The sequence below is a fragment of the Tetrao urogallus genome, assembly GCF_951394365.1.
Source record: "Tetrao urogallus genome assembly, chromosome: 7".
NCBI classification, from domain to species: Eukaryota; Metazoa; Chordata; class Aves; order Galliformes; family Phasianidae; genus Tetrao; species Tetrao urogallus.
Window position 1 is genome coordinate 12,900,801 of NC_136820.1, and position 22,107 is coordinate 12,922,907.

Below are 22,107 nucleotides of genomic sequence, written 5' to 3' on the forward strand. Positions count from 1 at the left end.
AAGAGTGGTGAAGAATTGGAACAGGCTGGCCAGGGAGGTGGTTGCGTCACTGCCCCTGGAGGTGTTCAAGACAAGGGTACATATGGCACTGAATGACACACTTAGTGGCATGGTGGTGATGGGCTGATGGTTGCACTAGATGACCCTACGATTCTATGACTTTTCTTGCAGGCCTAATCCAACCTGTTTCTAGACAGCAAGCTTGCACTAAAACATGAGAGCTTAGGTGAGAAATGAGGACAAAAACTTAAGATGCTCACAATTGCCTGCTGGGCCAAAAGGAAATCCAGCTGACTATACACGATCAATTTCATTTAACCCTAAAAGGATTGATTAGCTTTCTCTCACAGTAAGATCATGTCTTGACAAATAGAGGTTAATAACAGATAGTGTTGCATACTTCTGCTAATGTTCTCTGGTTCCTCATGTTTTAACTGAAATCTATAAAGAGGTCACAGTAATAACTAGAGATGATTTTCTTTCTATGTCAATTATTGAGATGCTTGAAAGATAATTTTCAGAGTCTGACTGATTTTCCATGTACACTAGGAGATTGTTTCTCCTGCCTTCTCCATGCAGGAAGATAAACAACTGCCCAGAGGTTGATAAACAAGATGCTTCTATTTTTACTAAGAAGTTTAAGTACAAGTACATAACAGATACATAAGCTGAGTAGCAGCTCTAACAGAAATTACATGAAGAAGAAACTAGGACTGACTTGTTTTTTTGCAGTTGTCAAAGATAAATGAGTGGCTAGTATCACTTGAATTGATCCAACTGCTCTAATGATGGTGTTTGTTCTCTGGCTTCTTAAGAGGAAGACAAATGAACACAAGAAGTCTTTTAAATATGGATTCAAAGAGTGCCCTATACTAATACTGAGATGCAGATATTCTCTTTTTTGTGTATCAAATACACTCTGATAATTTCTAATTATCTGTGTTTGCAGCCAAAGAATTTGTCCTCCCAAAATGATATAAAATGGGGTCTTACAAATATATAGCAGATAATTGAGTTCAGCTACTGACTTTACTCCATGCTGCATTATACTTTATTTACATCTAAATGGCACTCAGGTAAACAAAAACTTCTAAAATACTCAGTTCCCAGATAATCCTTGCAACTAAGTGACATGCACGCACTGCAATTAAGAGAAAATAGTATCAGACAACTTTGCCACCTGGAAGTCTTCTTCAAGAAAGTAAGAGTAGATTTGAGTACTTAACTGAGAAAGCAGCAAAAGTTACAACCATTAACATTCAACTTCACTGTATGTTTTGGAACAAGAATAATATTGTATCACACAATCTTATCCAGACTCCTATTTTGATGTTCCACATTGTGTCTGTCAAATATCAATCCCTGACTAATTTAAAATAAAAATAAAATAAAAATAAAGTAACGATTTCTAGGCACTAGCTATCATTTGTTATTACATAGCTCTTGTTGCGTCAAGCATTGTAAAATATTCTATTTCTTACTCTGGGTCAACTGGAAATGTGAACATGGAGTATGCATGATTCTAATGATGAAACTGCTCTGCCCAAATCCTTGCTGTTCACATTCCTTCCATTGGGTGTTGCTATGATATTAAACAAATTACAGCTGTGACTTAATGTATGCACACAGAAAAGTATGCCAAAGGTTTGAGGTCTCTACCTACATTGCTTTGCCCGTTGTTTTAGACAGCTGAGTCTGCTGTACATTACACAGATAACATTTGTTAGCTGATGCTAAGAAAATCTGTCAGTGACTACTTGTGAAAAAGAAGGCCAAAAAATGAAGTATTCCAGCTTGCACTAAAAGTTTTATATTCTTTCATGAAGGTGATTTGACTGCAATTTATATGTACATTGCGGCACACAATTACTGTATGCAGTAGCTGTGCAGATGGCTCTCTTTTAATTAGAGTATTTAGTGCATCTTCTGTATAAAGAATCAGGAAATGAATAAGGAGAAATTTAATGAAAGTAACCAAAAAAGGAAATAGTATAATGAAAGTTTAAAAAAGAAAAAAAAATAGAGGATTACTTAAGGCATAATTATTACGAGGATTTTTGTTCACTTAATGCCAGAAACTCTAAATAGCTCTTCAGACAGTTTGAGGAAGAAGTCTTTGAAGATCTGTGGCCTTGGGGAGGTCTTGACAAACACTAAGAATCAGGCACCTGATCACTAAACTTTACAGTCGATAACCATAAAGATGACAGCTGAAGATTTCACAAAGAAGATATACTAGCTGTGACTGACTTTTTGATATGGCTGGGGCACACCACTGAATGTATTTTATGAAAATCATCAGAAAATCGCAAGGTTTCATGAAACTATGGCAAGTGCAAATGGTATAAAATCACTTTGTATTTGAACTATCCTCAGTACTAAAAGCTACTACTATTAATATTAGTAACTGTAAATAATAGAAGCTACTATGACCTGAAATTCTGGTCTTTTTATAGCCTTTAATGCAGTTGCTGATCTATTTATACTCTCAGGTTGTTAGAAAAGCACTGGCATTTACCTGAGTGGTCTTTGCTCTAATTGGAAAATATCACACACAATATACACATTAAAGAGGGAGAAACAGACCAAGACAACATGATTTTTATACACGCTTACATCTGCAACTGTCAGACACAAATGCCTGAATATAAGAACTTGGGCAGGGAATAAAATATTATGGGACAAAAATGATTGGTTTCATCCAGGTAAATCTGTAGAACCTCTTAGAAGGGACAGTGACATCAGCCACTCTCATTGTACATTCCAGCATTTCTATATTCAAAACTCTTATGTAAATTTTACATTTCAGAATGATGGCTACACTTACCTGGTAGACCAGGTGGGGTTTTCAGATATTTGCCGTTAAAATGCTGAATTACTACTTCACATTTTTCTGTAGATTCCATTCTGGAAAAGAGAAAAGGATGGGATTAGGGATTAGAGGCAGTAAGAGTTACTAGACTTTCACAAAAATGCTCAGTCAGCAAAAACAAAAAGGAAAAGAAGGTAAAAGAAAGACAAGCACAGATGCTGAGAGAAATCTTCAAAGCTGTTCTTGCTGACTTCTGCACAGAAACTGGTTGAGCTCATTATGGTGTAGTATGGCTTGTAAAGAGGACCTGTCACCCTCAAAGCCTGCAGCTGTGCTCCCGGCTTGTGTGTGAGCTACTGCAGTGTCAATGAGCAACTCCCTCCTGGATCTGAGGGATCTCTCTGAACAAGGATGTTCTTTGTGCTCTCACGTGCTGCCTGGAAAGGCAAACGACTTGTATGTAGATTCCTCATGCACCCAGTATAACTTCAAATGGGTTGGGAAAAAGAAACAACAAGCTTTGTAGAAGAACCCAGAGGATTAAGCAACAATTATTAAGGATTGCAATGTTAAAAAATAACCTGCAAGGATGAGCTGTAGAGCAAAACCAAAAGCCAAATTCTGGGTAAAGGCAATTTGCATATAATACCAGCAGGTGAAATGACTCGCTATTCATTCTGTGTGACCTAAAGATAACTTTCAGAATTGAAGCATTACAACATTAACAGTGAACTGTGTACATAAATTATTGAACAAACTGCCCAAGAATACCAAGCCTTTGGTCAAATCCTAAACCATGTCTATATCTCATCAGGGAATTCACAGGTTGTTCAGGTCTTGTGAACTGACAGCATGCTAGTCCAGAGCGGTCTGTGACTCTGCTACACAACTGGGATAGAAAAATGGAAGAAAGTAAAACTAATCATAAAGCTAAAGCAATACATTCACTTTGTCTCTCTTAGAAAAATGGTATTTAAAAAGTGTTCAACATTGCTTCAGCATGCTACTTCTTACCTACAGGTACTCCCCACAAAGTAACTCCACCAGTATAAGTATTTCTTCTCACTACTCAGATATTTTAAAAATTATCTTATCCTTCATTCTTTCTGTCGCATGGTTTTGGAGAAAGAGTAACATGCATTCTAGATCGCTCACATCACTTTACAGCAGAAGTTTGACTCCTATGGTAAAAGTTTGCTTAGAGTTCAAATGGACAACCTTGCTCATACGGAAAAAAAAAAAAATCACAAAAACAAACCACAACAACAGCGACAAAAATTGATTAATATTCAAGTCTTTTGTCAGTTTTTTTTCAGATCAAATCACTAAAAAATGTAATTTCTACGTTGTAACACTGCTTTCACGGCATGGCGTGTGGGCTGGGCTGTTTGTACAAGCACATAGCAGCTTAGATTGTTCACTTTGGCTTCATTCAGATTTAACTAAGCGAATGTCTGCACTGAGCCTTTAGAGAATCTTGTCTCTGGAAGAATAAATGCAATAAAAGCCTGTTTTCTGTAGCTGCAGGCGCTTAGTGTCAAACCATGTTATGTTGCACCACACAGCAGTGACAATTTCATTTTAATACATGGGGCCCATTTTAACAAGCCAAAGCAGTCCCTGCAAAGAGTGCAATATATAAGCTGCCAAGTGAAAGAGACTCAGTGCACTTTGTGCATTTTGTGTGGGAAGAGAATAGAAGTGAAACCCACAGTGTTCTGGGATAAAAAGGCCATCATTCGAAAAGCAGCCTTAGAAGGAATGTGCACATTTTCTTCTCAAGTTTCACAATTAGCAGCTCTCAACTTCCATTGCTAGCTATCTGTAATCTGGCACATGCTTCACTTGAAACCGACACTAGCATTATCAGCTCAGTTTGAAAAGGCAGTGCAATAGACAAAGCCGCCAATACACGCACGCTCCCTTCAGATGAGCTGCTGAGGAACAATGGCAGCTGTCCCTCGTCTCTACCATCCCAGTGAATCCCTGAGTGCTCTCTGCAGCAGCCCTGTGTGGGGTAGGTTTCCTCCCAGCTGCTTGTTGGCGCCTGCAGCCACAGAGCGACCAGGTCTGTGCCTGTCCCCTGCAGGGCCACCTAGGGATGAACTGTGATTTTTATTTGTCCAGAACTCCTGTTTCTTAGGTAACTGTCTGACACTTGTTGTCACCCTGGTTTTAATGTAGTTAAAACTGATCAACACCAATTATTTATGATAGATGCCTATCCATAGGTCAAACATATCTGTGTACACACTGACTCCAAGATTCCATTCTGTTTTTATTTGCATTAGCCACAAAGAATAGCCATGCCTGGGAAGAGGCCCAATAAAAATATACTTCTGTTGGGTTCACACTAATAAATTCTGCCTACTATTTCTTCAAAAAGCTCTGTCACTCTGCTGTAGAATGTCTAGAAACTCAAGGGAGATGGACAAAATACATTTTTTTTCTCATGCGTTTATTAATCTTGTTGGAGAGAGAAATGTTTCAAAATATGTAATGGTACAGAATGCTATCTAATAACACTACCAATAACTGGAATGCTACATTTTAAAAGCTGATCCCCATGGGGACAAGTTTCTAATAGAAGAAAGTCATCAGAACATGGGTAGACTTGGGGGTACAGCCCTTCTGAATCCATTTTTCAGGTGCTTTTTTGTTTTGGTTTGGTTTGTTTTTTCCATAATTGATGGAACAATAATAGGCAAATTATAACATGCTGGAAGACTGATGAAAAATTATGTTGAAAGATAATGGCTACTCAACTTCTGCTGGAAATGTAAGGACATCACCTTAAGTTTTACATGAGGGTAAAAAATCTGCTTCTGATGACATAAGTCACAAACTATTATTTTCAAACTCTTCATCACAGCATGTTTTTGGTATTGAGGGAATCTTAGAAAACAACTTATGCTCCAGGATGCACCTTGGAGATAACTATAATATATCTAAGTATTGCTTCGAGTCTAGAAATGCATTGTGGTAAAAATTATCAAAGCCATAGGCCAGATTATTCTGATATTTTTAACATACAGATAATTACCAAAATAAACCAATAAAACAAAGATAAAAGTGAGAATTGATTTTCAGTTGCTTTTGTATGTTTCCCGGTTCTGGAAGCTGAGAGATTCTCAAATACAATATAAGTAATTAGTCTGACTAATCCAAGTGGAAATGAAGTTCATTTAAAAAATAAGAAAGAAAGGATGGTTCTTACAATTTTTCTAGTCATGGTTTACAAATTTATGATGATACAACAAGACTAGTAAAACAACAAAAAATATGACCAGTTAATATTAAGCAAATATCATGACAAAATCATTTGAGATTCTTCTTTCGCTATCAATTACTCATTTCAGATAATTTAAAAAACTCACATCATTCTCTTTACATAATCCAGTCATTCCAAAGTAGTCATTATGTACTATTACATGTGATGAGTAACCTTCATCATGAAAAAAAGAAAAAGGGAAAAAAATAAGGTCTTACAAGTGTTTATTTTATTATAAAAATTGATGCCATGCCAAAAGGCAATTTAATAAAATTTATATATGATGATTACATAATTACTGCATGTGAAATACTCAGTACTATGTAATCCATGTAAGTACCAGTTAGCAGTAAAATGTGGGTTTGGTTTATGCATGTCCTATAGTCGCTTTGCTTAATAAAAATAATGTAAATGAGAATCACCTGTGTTTTTTTAATATCACATTTAAATATTAAAATATTCAATTATTATTATCACATTTATACTATGACCAACAAAGAATACTGTTCCTCTCGTGTATAAATGAAAGCAGAAATAGTTCTTCCCTACTATTTAAGGCATTTTTCAAAGATGAAAATAAGTAGGTAGTAGCAGTATTTTGCAGCAGATTGTCTGAAGAACTGAGGCCATTGTTTGACTACACAACAGAGATCTCAGTTTCTTCAGCCTGTCAATGAGAGGGGCAGCCTGATAAGGGTGCTTAAGAAACTTAGTTGGGAGAATGTACTAGATATAAAGTAGTTCCTTAATCTGGTTGAGAAAATTGTGACAAGAGCCAGATAAATTTAAAAGACATATCAAGCAGAAACTTTTCACTGCAAGAGAGATAATCCATGGACACACATTATGAATTACGAAATTTCTTAACACCCAGTCCTCCTTATACCCTACTCTTAATCAATAACTTATTTATTTTGCAAACTTAAAGCCAGGCACCACAACACTCTGATATGTGTGCTACTTGTGAATTTCTTTTCCTCTCTATCCAGGTACATTACATCCCCAACTTTTACATCCCCAACAGTTGGATATACAAATTATGCAAAAACCATTCCAATGATGACAAGTAAGAATGGAGGCATACGGTCTATCCATGCAGCATGGCCCATTATGCGCAGGGGACCCTTCTGATCTCCCTGCACAGAGTCACAGAGCTTCCACTCCACAGAGTAACCTGTTCATATCAGAAGAAAGCTAATGCAACTAAACGATACCTATATTACCCTGAAAAACCCTGGAAGATGCACAGCTTCCTTTGAGGGAAAGAATATAAAATTAAAGGCTTGGCTCTTTCATTTTGCTTGAGTGGAAACTGGAACAGATCCATTTCTACTGAAATTCACATGAAACCTCTATAAATAGAATAATGATCCTGTGGAGCTCAAAATTTCAGTTGCTGAGTTAAATACTGTTTCCAAAGACTAAATTTAATACATGTAAAATGCAGATAAGTAGAAGATAAGTTTAATAAAAAAAACCATTTGCTGGCAGAGAAAAGCATCCTTTTGGAAGCTCCACCAAGAGAACAAGGCAGGAAAAAGACAAGAATAGAGCCCAAGCTCCAAAGGATAAAATGGGTAGATGCGGTAGATGCCCTACTATAGATCCCTCTGCGTTTTCACAAAGGGACATCTCTTCATTGTTACCTTTTTGATCTGAGGTAATAGAGAAAGCTAATTGAGAATCTCCTGGGTCTTCCACTGGGAAGAGCATCATAACATGTTTTTATGACAGTTTATGTTGGACACTTTTTCTCCTGTTACTGGAAAAAGAATAGTATGAACACACAGTCATTTCTACCTAGTCCCTGTCTGATTTATGTTACAGTCTTCACCGTCTCAGGTTAAATATTATACTGGTGCCTGCTAGCAGAGCAATACTTGACAGTCTGACTGCAAGCACTTCCATCATAAATTTCTGTTTTCAGAGGCTTATGACTTTGTTGTAAAATGTCACTTGGGGGCTCAATCTTGCAAGGTCATTTTAAGTTACAAGACAGTAAACAAGAAAAAAAAAAAAAAAAAAAAAAAAAAAAAAAGTAGTTTAATCTAATTCTTCTTAGTCTAATTCTTTGCAATTTATCATTTAAAATGACCTGTAAAATGCTTTCTCTGCTGTTCAGTTGAGTGTGGTACATGTATGTATGGTATTCTAAATATTGCCATCACTGTAGGGAGGACACAAATAATACTTTAATGCTACTTTACTATGGAGCTCTGTAACCCAATCTTTATTTCACTAATTCAGTGGCATCAGTATAGCAGGGTATAGCAGAGTATATCACAGGGCCCCCTTCTTCACATCCCTAGGAGTTTTTCAATTAAACTCAAAGTAGGGATTGGGTCATGAACATTGCTCAACTAAATCACCTGATAACTTCTGATTTTCCTCTTTTCTTCATCTTTAAGGGTTTCATGCTTATTTTTCATCTTATCGGTTCCCAGTGACATTCATCCTGGGACCCTGCCCTGTCTGTGCCTCTCTGGAATTTGCATCTCCACGTAAGCACAGACCCATGCCTGGCAATATTCTCGGGGATGTACTGAATCTACAAAAATTTCATCTAGGTTGCAACACCAGATGGAAATGTAAGGATTTTGAAGACATATGCTCCTCATAGAGGACTTCAGCATTCTGCAGGGAGGCTTTTTGATGAAAATTTATCACTGCAGGCATTGGAATATCGTACTGATATCACACACAGTCTTTGGGGCATGTTTGGGATTTCCAGTTTCATCTGAGATATCCAATTATAAAGCAATTTCCTGGGGAAGATGTAGGATTTGACAGATCACTCTTCTGACTGAAAGAAGGAATGATCCTCATCATATCTAAGCCTGCACTACTGTCTCGGATGATGGATTTGTTCAAGTTAAATTTATGGCACTTTTTAGAACATCTTTTCAATCATCTTCAATTAAACCCTTGAATAAGGAAGAACAAAGCATTTTCCTTCTTCAGAGATGTATCCTTAAACTACCTGGATGTTCTCTATCCCCTGTTGCTGCTGATGCTTCTATGCCTCCAAAAGAGCACCATCAGTGATCCCTACAAGTCTTCCTCCAAACAGTCCCTCTTTCATTTAGCAAAACATTTCCACTACTTTGGCTCCACTTTGATCATGTTACTACTGCATTTCTTCTGACATTGAAACATGGTATTCACCCTTCAGGTCTGTGGAAGAGCCAACTCTTCCAGCACATGGAGTTACCTGTATGTAACATGACATCTTCAGGATGGAGTTGAATATTTCCCTCAGTGCTCTAGGCACCTTCTGCTATCAAGTATCTCCAGCCTAACTCCAAGACCTTTCTTACTCCCTACTTCTGACCTGCTTTTTACTCTCACCAACAACATTGTTAATGGCTAGTTCACAAAGCTCGAATCATAAGAGATGACATAGCAGCTTTAGAATGATATCTCAGAAAAAAAAGCCTTCAAATCCAGTTGCTTTGGTTTTTGCTTTTTCTTTTGTTTTGTTTGCTTCTCTTGAGGATTAAGGACTTTGTGTTCACTTTAAGCTTTGGGGAATCCACTTAGGCTTTCAAAAAGATTGATCAAGCGGTGAAGCCACTAAACAGCTCATGGCAACAGGGATTTGAGAGAAACACCTACCATTTTAAGTCTTCTGGTGAAATCCTGTGCCTCTTTGTACAAGAAATCTCACAACAGACTGAACACAAGGCTTCTCATCTGCACCTTCTTTTTCCATATTCCCTGCTTATAGGAAGCACTGCTCCCTGCTACTCTACCACATTTCTCTTCCTGCCACGTGACCAGCTGTGTTCAGCCACAGCTCTGCTCATCTGTGTCAGCAGAAGCCCCGCTGACAGCAGCGAGGCAGAACCTGCCAAATGGCAGCTCCCACAGTGAGCCTGGAGCCAGGTAGCACCAGCCCTGAAGTGCAAAGCCAAGGAGAGCAGCAAGGTACAGGTGGGTGTCCAGAGGTTACATCAATTCCCTTTCAACAGGACGGACTTCTGTGGAGCCACAGCTGGAATCCAGTTAACCTTCATGGGCCCCTTGCTAATAACTCTCCTTCCAAAATCTCTCCCGTGGTGTGCCCGGGCACAGACGTGTTCAAGCCACAGTGAAACATTCTAGAAAGTTTCAACAAAATCTGTTCTGCTGCTTTTGAGGAATGGAAAAGAAAAAAATACTGTAACAGCTTAAAAAAAGTGAGCTAGTTTTCTATGTGTGTATTTTGAAAGAGGCTGAACTTTAATGTGGCTAGACATTACTCCAATCTAAGAGTTTGATCCAAGAACATTTGAAGCCACTTTGATTATAAATGATTAAGTAGCCACCTGCATACTATGATATTGCTAATCATACCCACTTAGGAGAAAAATCTCACAATAGTTGTCTACAGGAAGTCTTTACTTCTTGAAAAAGTCTTTACTTTTTGAGAATACTTACTTTGACATTCACTATTCACCTAATTGGGCAGTGTCAAAAAGGGATTTTTAACCCTCACAGCACTTAATTAATAATTTTGAACCACCTAACTTAAAAATTGCTGGGTTCTAGTGTACAAAAAGTTGACTTCTTCTGAGCTCCTGTGGCTCGTGTAAGAGTTGTGGAAAGGAGCATGAGGCACTTTCACAAGCAAGCAGCTCCACTGTGGCAAGAGGGCCCCAGCCAGAAGATGTAACAGCCAAGATCACCAGATGGGTTGCTGATCAGAACTTCTATAATCTTGTCTGGGCTGTAATACAGCTGCCATTCCCTAGATATACTGTATTCATACCTACACTCTGTGTACTTACAGTATAGGTACACTAGAATGAAACCCTCATGATTACAAGCTAAGCTAAACAAATTCATCTCTTGTGAGTGACATGCAGTAAAATGATACCGAAGAGCATACTTTTACCAAAAGAAGATCGGTGGTCGTGTAATTACAGCTTGTACTGGTAATTCTGCCAAGACAAGAGTCAGCATTCAGCTGTAATTATACATTTTTGGATTAACTCTGTCCTCACTCAGGGTCAGGAAAATCTCTGCTATACTTCAACTTCAGAGCAAAGTTTTTACTACTCTGTCATTTGCATGATGAATTACAAAACCTTCATCTTAGCACATGAAAGGCTTTTTGAAATATGTTACATTATTAAATACATTTTCACAAACAAATTCGATTTTTAAAATGCAAGTTTATCCATGAGTTACACTAATTTATATTTAGTGAGCTAGAAAGATTCATGTTATTATCTGCAAGAATGCATAAAGAACGGTGTGCCCTCTGTCAGTATAAATGTTTTGCCTTTTTCCATGTGAATTCAAACAGTGTTATCTTAACATTCTTTGCGCATGATAATCTTTCACATCAAGGACAAAGGTAACATTACAATGTCACTTATCCAGCACGCTACCTTTTTATCGTACAGTACCCCATTCCACTGAGTGGTGTTATGACACTAACATAAGTGCCATGATATGCCAAGATATGGCATATTTCAAATAAATTCAAAAGATGTCTAACTCACTTTGCCTCCTCTACAAAGGACAGTGTTATGAATATTCTGTACAAACAATGATTTGGGATTTTTATTTTAATTATTATTTTTGATTTTTCTCTCAAAGCAGAAGAGTGATTTACAGCACAGTTTTATTTATCTTCTTATTTGCTTTTTCAGTATCTTTCTACATACAGCTTTCCATTCATTAGCTTTTCAAAAGAAAAATGTTTAAGAATGTTCCAAGCTGTGGAGAATCTGTGTAAATATTCCTTGAGAGTAAACATTGAATCTTGCCTTTCTATCCTGACAATGACCCACACGGAAGTAACACGCTGCCCATTCTGTCCAAACTACTCTAACAGGGCAAGTTAGATGCAAATATTTCTTCTTAATCTCTTCTCATAGGCTTGAGATTTTTTTAGTTGTTAAGGAACCTGTGGATTTTTTTTCAATTGCAATCTCTTCCTCTTGCTCTTGCAAACAATTTGCAAAGTTGTTTTTAAATATTTAAACAATTTCCTCATCGCGTGGGTTCTTCTGGCTGTAGGACATTGACATTTATTATTATCCAAGCTTAATATTGCATGGATAGCTCTTTATTCCTAGCAATTTTTATTTCCATATACATACATACATATAACAAACTTTTTTTTTTTTTTTTAACAAATTTTTGGAGAAATGAAATGAACATCCTTCTGCACTGGTATTCCTCAGCTCAGTGGAAAGAACAGATGCACAATCTGATAAAGGTGCTGCTTTGCATTTTCCATAGCTACGAGGTGTTAGAGTTATGGAGTAGACAGCATTTGCAAAGGAATAAAGCCAAAAAATACACATAAATCGAGTAAGGATTTCACCTGGCGAAGCCAACTCCTCTGCTGACTCCATTTGCATCTCTTAATATCCTGGTGGAAATGACGTGTCCAAAAGGTTTCAGCATGTTCTCCAGTTCCTGCTCATCCATGGAAACAGGTAAATTTGAGATGTATAGATTTGTGGGATCTTGCTCTTGTTGCTGTGACAAAATGAGAGAAACAGCCTCAGTTAGACTCAGCAGAATGGAATAGCTTATTGCTCCTGCAATGACGGCTACTCATAAGAAGACCAAGCCAAAAAAATTACAGCCGCACTAGAAGCGAAGCTGGGCAACCTGTTTACAATGACAACAATTTTTGCCAAATTTCTGCAAACTCTCATGCATGTGCTTAACTCTGTGCGTGACTGCTCTTACTGAACTCAGTGACACTAATCATTTGTAGAAAATAATTCTCATGCACAAATGTTCTTGGGTTTGTGTCCTAAGTTAACAAACATTGTGAAGGAGACATCATTGTCATAAACGTGCTCACTGTTAACGTAAATAAATAAAACCCAACACATGTTTTCAGCAGATGTGCTTTCCAGCCTGCAGACTTCCCATCCAACCTGTCCATCATCAGCAAGGTTGGTTCAAAACACAGAATGTTTTCCACATTATTTTTCCTTCTTTTTGTCCCCATTAGAAGTGGTAGGTAATACTCAGCAGGCCTCATCTGGATCACAGGCATGACAACTTAATTTTAGTTAATGCTTAATAAACAAAAACATAAGATACAATCTTTATGCTATGCAGCAAACCAGGCAATACATCACTGAAAGTCTTCTGAGATAGATTTAATCTTTTTTATTACACGTTTCAATGGGCAGAAAGTTCTTTTTCAACAGGGGCAAGAAGTTCTTTTTTTTTTTTTTTTTCCTAGGAGGTGTCCTGAAATGGGTTAAACAATCTTGCAGCAGCACTACAGCTTACACTGAGGAAATTGCACACAGTCCTGAAGCCATCTGCCCCAGGTCAACTACACTGGCTTCAAATTACACTCCATTAAAAGCAGTGCCGACATATCTTGTCAAACACGACGAATCACAGGTTGTGTTTCTGGAAGATGTATGAAGACAGCACAGAACCAAGATGTCTGCCCTTTCCCTGCCTTACACACTCAAGGTTTTGCAAAGAGAAGCAGAAATCTGAGTTTCAAGCTACGATTCACACAGCCATCATTTCATGGATAACTAAACGCAGTCCAGGTTAACGAAATAGAATCAAAAGCCAAAGAAAGTATTCAACTTCACCTATGCAAGGTGCAAGGGATATTTTAGGCCTTTTGGATGAGAAGAAAAGCTGCAAATGGGTATGCCAAAGGTCCCAAAACCAAGATTCCTGTAGTACTTTTTTACTGCATAATTTGGATCCTGATCTAAGAGTTGTTAATTCTTGTCTTTGGACACATTGTTTAATGTCCATTGCATTCTACTTTTGCATCTCCAGATCCATTATCCATAAAACTACCCATTACCATGCAGGTTGAATCCTCTACTGTTTTACAAAGCAGAAATAAAAGAACAAAGTAGGCACATTTTCAAGGTACTTTCCATAAAACCATATTCATTATTACTATGTCTTATGGTAAGGTGCAAAGGAGAGAAAAAAAACACACAGACAGTGAACTTAATGCAAATTGAGCTGAAGTCACAAAAAAATCTAGAAAAACATGATTTCCCTTTTCCAGACCTCTTCCTGTGCAGCCACTCCCCTTTCTTTTTCACTGCAATTTACATGCATACATGTCAAAAAGCAAGCTCCTTTACAATCACAGGAAGATATTAGAGAGAGATCAGAACAGGTACAGTACTGACAATGCAAGTGTAATCATGCAAACTGTCCTGGAAGGCAAGAAAAGAGCTTCAGCTTATACTTTTAGCTTTGAAAGGGGAAAAAACAAAAAACAAAACAAAACAAAAGAACAAACCAAAACAAAAAAACAAACAAAAACCCAAACCGAAATGTTTTCTTTTTTCTTTCCTTTAAAAAAAAATAAAAATAAAATTGTTGTTTTTAATTTTTTTCTTCTTCATCTTTTTCGTACTATTTTAAGATTTATTGCTTGTTACTTTGTTTTCCCTGCACAGGCCACAAGAGGGAAAATAAAAGGAAAGATATAGGAGATTAGGAAGACTCTTCACTTTACTAAATACTTTGAAAATGTGAGCAATGGAGGCAATTAAAGCAGAGGCATTGTGGAAGCAAATCAAAGCAGCACTGTTTGCAATTCCAATAGGTATCGTTTTTCAGAAATGATCACACCATTAATGCAAACCTGTACCAGTTGATTGGTTAAGGACTTTGATTCATCCACCAACCAGTGCTCAGGGACTGACATCCCTTGTCAATATTAAGAAAAACCCAGCAGTATTATGCAGATGAGATCACCATAGCCAAAGGACAGACTAAAATGGAAAAGGCGGCGTTACGCCTCAGTAGCTGAACAACATCCTTTACTTTCACTGAAGCAATTCATTCCATGGGAATATTAGAATGAGAACTCTTCTTTCGACTACTCAGTTTTCAAGCTGTGGCAAACAAATAAAATAAATAAGAGCTGCCACCAACGTGTCTCACTTCTGGAGTAAGAACACATAAGCCTTTTAACTGTGTTAGAGATTAAACGCTGTTGTTTTAAATATCCATGGAAAGTTTAGCTATACTTCGAGGATGAATGAAAGGCTAGCAGGATGCAGTCACTCTCTCACAAGGATTTACCAGTCCTATCTTTTATCGACGTAATAAACAAGAGCCACAAGCAGAGAGACAGATGAAGCCACTCAAGCTACCTCCACAATACAGCAATGTTTTCAAAGAAAGGGGAAAAAAATCCACATTATTTCTCCTCACTATACAAATATAACATTTAGAGAAATACTCCTTTCCTTTGCAGAGAAATATAACCCCAAAGAAGCCATATCTTACACCACAAACTGAAACTTGACAGAAAGCCTTCCCTAGGCAATGAAGCCTGGTAAAGCACATTACGCTTGGAGCAAAACACACATTACAAGAGCAGTACAGAACCCCCTGTCCCCAGTGTGGCTGCAGAGCTTTTAGGTTAAAAGGCAGGCATCCCACAGATCCAGGTGTGCTTATTGGCTGACAAGATGAGCCTAACCAGAAACATGAATGTAAGCACCCTGGAAACTACTCTCCTTTCATCATCTGAACTAGGTTTCAGTCAGGTTTCCATCTACAGTAAAAGCCCACACCCCAGGGCTGCAGGATGGGTGGGCACTGTGGTGTCTGAACACATGCAGGGTGGCCCAGGCTCTCCCTGTTTCATTTAGGTTTTACCATGACTTTTCACCAGATGTTAAAAAGTGCCTCCTTCCACTTTGGAATCCTAAATTCCCATTTATTATTGTGTCCAATCCCAAACTGACCAGCCATCAGTACAAGCTCCATTTTCAAGTGAGAGAGCTTAAAATAATTTGGCTGAGGCTCAACATCACTTCAGAACTACATCTTATGTCTAATATATCAGACGGGAGAGTGAGGCTCGGCAGCAGGAAGCCACATGTCCCATAGAAACCTCCATCTGGCTCAGACACCCCACATCTGCCACAGTGGGGCAACAAGCAAAGTGCAGCAGAGTCCCTGCTGCCATTGGGGTTTTGCAATCCCTGCCCCTCCACACCAGGACATCAAGCTTATCTCCAGATGACAAGGGAGCTCAGAGGAAGCAGATCCCTTCCAATCTAAGCTATTGTACGATTCTATTATTCTTGTTTTCCTGGACCTCATGCACGAAAGACTGCTATTTAATGTGTGCAAAGCCAGCCCAAACTGCTGCTTTGAAGGAAAGGGAAAGGCAGCTCTGGAGCCTGCTGTATATGCCAGCTGCAAGCATATCATTTTTAAGGCATGTAAACTTGCAAGTGCAGTCTCAAGGCACCATTAGCAGTCTGCTTCCAACCATTCTCATTGAAGTTCATCTTTCTTAAGGTCTTCCACTTAGGAGCCCAAGGAGGGCCACACTTCCCAAGGACAGCTCGCACTTGCACTGAAACTCCACAGAAACAGGGTGAACTTATCCCAGCAACCCTAGCCCTTTGAAATCTGGACTCAGCCTCACACCACAGACCCAGATCTTTCTGGGTCCTGGCACATGCCAGTCTGCATGTAGAGTGCCTCAAAATGGGTCATCAAGGAAAAAAAATAAAAATGAAATGAAGCCAATTAAAGCTTCTCTCTAGCCAACTGCAGAGGTCTTTGCAGCTCCCTCTGCTCCCATCCCAGCCTGTTTCACTGTCTTCATAGCCCAAATACTGCAGCTGCTCTGGAATGTTAGCTTCAGGGACACTAACTGCAAGCACACAAAGCTAGGCCATTCTGGCTGAGGGTATGCATGTTAGGAACTAGCCAAGAACACAGATAGGAAGATTTAAAACTGTGAGTATTGCAAACAAACAGAAGGTTAAGCCCGAGTTTTTGACTAAGTCCCAGCATCAGAGCATTCCCAGCATTCGGCAGCAGGCATCTTGCTGCAAGGCTCTGAAGTTCAGCAGTCAGGAACAGTTGTACTGGGGAAACAGCCAGAAACTTTGTCTCTGCCTTTCAGCAAGAACTAAGTCAGTCACTCAGCTCTCAAGGCCTGTGCCAAAGAAACAGAAGAAGTTTATAACGCAGAGGATTTGTAACATACTACACCAACAGCATTTGAAACATACAAAATGCAGCAGAGGGTGTGCTGGAGATCCCAGTTGCCATTTCCTTTGCTGAATCCTCCCAGATACTCCCTTCAAGAAAGGACAGTGCTCTGATGGGACTTTCCCTCCCATACTGAGATAATCTTTGGAAGCAGTGCATTAAAAGCTGAAGGAAGAATTTCAGCTGGTCTAAGAGGCTAAGCCTCTTTATGTAGGATATTTAGTAATGCATTCTTTAAAGACAAATGTAGGGAGGGGCTGGCAGCTTCTAACTACATTATTTTTTTTGCTAAGGAACTGAAACCTCCAGTAATCTCAATAGGTCTAGAAACCAAGAGTGTTCGGTTTATTCAGGAACCCCATGTACTAATTCTTTTAATTCAACCTAAGTTACTTCTCCTTGGAGCAGTTTGCTCTAGGAAGTGAAGCACTGACTGTTACTTCAAACGATTCCTTTTCTATCTTCCAAAATAACCCTCGGAACATATAAGAATACAGCTTTGTATTTGGATCTGCGAGAGATTCTAACGTCTTCTTTGTAAAGACACATTCAGGGTTTATATTCACAGATTACATGTTTATCTTGTCTCTACTAAATTGAGACATCATCACATTAATATTGATGCAGATCGATATTACAGATTATTTTAGAAGCATGGTCACATCTTTATGAACATTTCATACCCAGGTTCAAATTACTTCCAATTCATATTTTCCCCACACTAGTTCATCTCTTCATAATAGTCAGTGCCCAGATCTTCAGGCTATGCATGCCACTTTATTCCTTTAAAAATCCGCACTGAACTTCTGTCAAGCCCTGAATATAAAAACAGTCACACCCTTTATGTCATTTATGTGGAACCACTTATACAAAATCAGACCACTTACACACAAACATGTATATGACATTTTGAAGATTTTCCAGTGTTTGCTAAGTATTTTGAAAATCGTAGTTACATCTGTAGCATCTGCCTCATATTCAACTTATGACACTGGTTCTTAGTTGGGTTCTGTGTAAGCAACTGAGCTTAAATGAAATTCAGAGGAAACGTGATAACTTCTCTCAGGAGATTCACATTCAATATCTCTTCTTAATTTTTATTACTTTAGTTATCTTAGATAGGATGAATGTCAGCTGCTGGAGTGAGAGTTAAGGAAAGGTTGCTCCAATTGCACCAGCACCTTCAAAGTGCTGGAAGAAAATCCAGAGAGACTGGGAGGGAGGGCTGGGCACAAGGATCCTTCAAGTGTATGCCCACATGGCTTCTGTGAATCAATGGAAATGCACTGATTTAAGAAGCAGTAGCCTTACTTTCAAAGATTTGTCATATTATAATTTTATTTATTAAAAAAAAAAAACCAACAAAAAAACAACAAAACATTCAAGCTAACAAGCCACAAGAAACACACAAACCCCGTACAGAAATGGTTCAGATTATGTAGTCTTTTAGAACTGCTAATGACATATTTTACGCCATTATTGCAGTGACACAAGGTGTACAGGACTCCAGTGCAGCTGCTAGGGTTTCCTTCCACTTTTTACTGGCTTATTTGCTTTCTTTTGGGTGGGCAGCAGAGACAACTAAATCAATGGCCAGTTAGCTATTGATCCCAGACTGATCGCACACTTGTGGCGTGCAGCACACCAAAAGGCTTACAAGACTGTGAAGAGATCCTAAAGTTTACATGGATTTTATTATCAAGTGCTAATAAGTACTAAAAATCCAGGATGCAGCAGAAGGAAACAGGTAGAAGTGGTGCAAGCCTTATTCTCAAGAGTCCTTCCAAAGTTCTTTGCATTTGGACCTCCCTCAATAACCAGCTACCTCACCAGCTGAGACTGTGTCTAAACATGAGAAGTTTCAAAGGGGAAAGTACTGCAGAGCAGAACACATGGGGTATTCAGAGGTTTATTTTCTCATAGGGACCTTCAAAAGAATAGGGATGTTGTCTGATGGCCCTTCCAAGGCTCTAATACATCAAGATATTTAACATTCTGAGATGTTAAATGTCTCTTCAACCCTGCTACATCTGCTTCATGGTAGTCCCTGTGCCTTTTAAGATCGAGTGCTGACGACAAGTTTCATAAATTTCTTTCGTACCCAGCCCTAACCAACTTTTACATTGCCATGGTTTACAATTTATTAGCCCCTTCATTGTAGGACAATAGCCCTCAGCAGCCTCAGCATAATTATGCAACTATTGTAGAGCAATAATTAAGCCCAATCCATCAAGTGTTATAAATAGATCTAAAACTAGAACTGCAGCATACATTTTCTGCATAAGCTTAATTGTCAACAAGTCAAGTCAACGGCCTGTTGACAATAAAGGGATGCTTTCTGAAAAGACAGTGGTCCCACACATGAACACATTTGTAAGTGCTATTCTGAAGAAAACCATGTTCCCAATTATTTTCAGAAGCATTTCATTCTTATTTGCATAAGTAAATTTGAGCACATCCAAGCTTTACAATGACCAAAGAAAATAATTTCTGCCATAAGGCCCATTATGTGTGAACATCTAATCAGAAAAGAGAGCTGTGACCCAGGCACCTGGGCTTAACTGTGCCATAGCTGAAATGCTCTGTGTAGTTACTTTTCAAACAGGACATAGGTTAACATTTGCTCTACTAAATTTTGTCAAAAAATTGCAAACAAGCAAATTCCTAAAAACTGTGACCTATGCAGAGAAAAAGAACACGTATCGTAGGAAATTATTTGCCACAAATACCTGTATCAGCTTTACAGCAAAGCATTACAAGTACTGTTTTAATTAAAAACATGAACTTTAAAATGAGTTCACCATTTATATATGCTCAGGATTTCTTCTCACTGTGCAAACTATCAGAGTGCTGTGCAGTGCAGTGTAAGCCGGCATCAGCTTTCTCTTAATTAAGTTTGTTCATGGGCAGCACAGCATTTGCTAAAACTAAATATTGCTGGAACCAAATTGTTATTGGTCTGTTCACCACAGAGCTGTTGCAGAACTTTCCATCATGCATTTTATCTGCCAACGCTGATTTGATTTGCCCTTCATCTTGGGTAGCACATACAGACCTGAGTCGCTATGGTTTCCATCTTCATAGCACTGCATAAGATACATGGTACCTTCTTTTATTTGCACAAAATGCAATCCTAACCAGAACTATCAGAGACTGATATAAAAAGCCATTTCTCATACTTGTGCCATTAGGAGGTGAGATTTTTATAGCTCTTTACTTTTTAGTTTTCTTTGAAACAAATTTCCACACTTTCCACCTCGTACAGTTTACCAGAGCCAGAAAGACAGTTCAACCTCTGATAAAGTCACTGTGTCACTCAATCTCCAAAGGTGTTCACTTGCCTCGTCACTCACTTTTGTACTGTTTTAATGACAACACTGCTATTTAAATTGCTGTTAAGAATCAATTCATTACCTCAGATTACTCCAAGTCATTCTATAACAATTTTGAAGAATGCTACGCAATCACTGCACCATGAACCCCAAATTAGAAACTCACTGATGACCTCTGGAAGCAAAAGACCAATCTGCCAGATGAGCTGCAGTCTAAGTTTAACACCTTACCTATTTATTTTGTTTTGTCACTGACTTGGTTCTAGCGAACTTAAGACATGATGTCTTATTGCAAGTTAGACAGTATTGCATTCAGTATGTTTATTTGCCATGTACTGTGCTGGGTTAATGACACACTCACTGATTGATGTATATTTTCCAGGACTTTCTTACTGATATTTAGACAGGTGTCAAGTCCTTTGCCCCTGCACTGAGTCAACAAATCTTGCAATTTAACTCCTACTATCCACATTCTCACATAATTGTATTTTACAGAATGCTATCCCACAGAAAAGGTGCTTTTGTATTTATGTGTATATACTTACATAAAGAAAGAAAGAAAAGGTCACAAGACAGATTATTTGGTTTACAGAGGACACAGCATGCAATCAGAGAATAGTATAATATAAACCTTCCATTATCAATAAATGAGGAAAGAAATCTAATTGTAGCTAAAAGGCCATATACACTAAATAAATAAAATTAAACCTAGAGCTTAACTTCAAGTGGTCTTAAAAAGATCTTAAAACTATGTACAAACCATATCCCACTACCACGGGTTATTGTGATTATTTGGTATTTTGAAGGACATAATGTGCACAAATCTGAGCTGCTTAGTAGCCCTCCTTACTTGAATTACTCCAAAATAAAATCTGTTATGCAAGGGATACCAATTGAAATGCAGATTTTTCGTGTAGAAATATTCAATGCAAAAAAAGTCCAATCATAATTACATTTAAAAAGGAAAATCACAATTAGTTTTGTTCTCCTTAAAACTATTATATTCCCAAACGTCTGAAATAAACACATAGATTAAACATTATAAAACTCTTTAATGAAATCTACAGTTCTCTTTTGCATAAACTGAACTCTGTAAAATTATGACAGCAGATTCCAAAAGGCAGGATTTATATAGAAAGCAATGAAGATTCCTGAGAGAATAATTCAAATTATTACAGAATTTCTAGAAGAACTCATTATTTTACTATATGCATTTGCTATGGCAGCAACTCTCAAGACATGGTCTGGTAACTGCTGCAGCTGTCTAAGCTGAGCTATTTTCTTACTTCAAAATTTCAGGCAGAACGTCTCTGTCCAGTAACACTGGACCAACAAAATTGCAACTGGTAGTGGAAGTACATGTTTTTCTCCCTAATCTCCCTCAAGACACAACAATACCAATTCCTCGATGCAGACAGAATGCAGCGTGCTGAGGAACACTCTGGGTTCCTCAAAGTGAAGATGTAAAGATATAAGATAAGTCTATCAATAAACTCTTCCTCTTCAATTTCTGGAGACTGTGGGAGAGGTTGCCTGCTGCTCATCAAGCTCAGAAAAGGAGGGACTAAGTATTCCTGCATCACAGGAGCGTGGTGAAAGGGATGGATTTGCTATCTGTTCTTCCATTTGCCATAGGATGCCATAATGAAGCAGCAGAGGCACAAATTATCAGGTGTTTTCACGCACGTGCAACCAGTACTTGGCCAGCGTGGCTT

General features: G+C 38.3%; 1 protein-coding gene across 2 annotated transcripts in view; it reads right to left on the bottom strand.

The window, feature by feature from the left end:
- The window catches only part of RBMS3 (RNA binding motif single stranded interacting protein 3), a gene marked incomplete at both ends in the record, with an annotated part of 439,102 nt that overhangs the window by 130,035 nt on the left and 286,960 nt on the right, over positions 1 to 22,107 (bottom strand). For both annotated transcript variants that reach the window (XM_079538692.1, XM_079538691.1), the window contains 2 exons: positions 2,828 to 2,907; positions 12,403 to 12,560. In XM_079538692.1, coding sequence (XP_079394818.1) covers positions 2,828 to 2,907; positions 12,403 to 12,560 — 238 coding nt within the window. The remainder of the gene's footprint in view (positions 1 to 2,827; positions 2,908 to 12,402; positions 12,561 to 22,107) is intronic.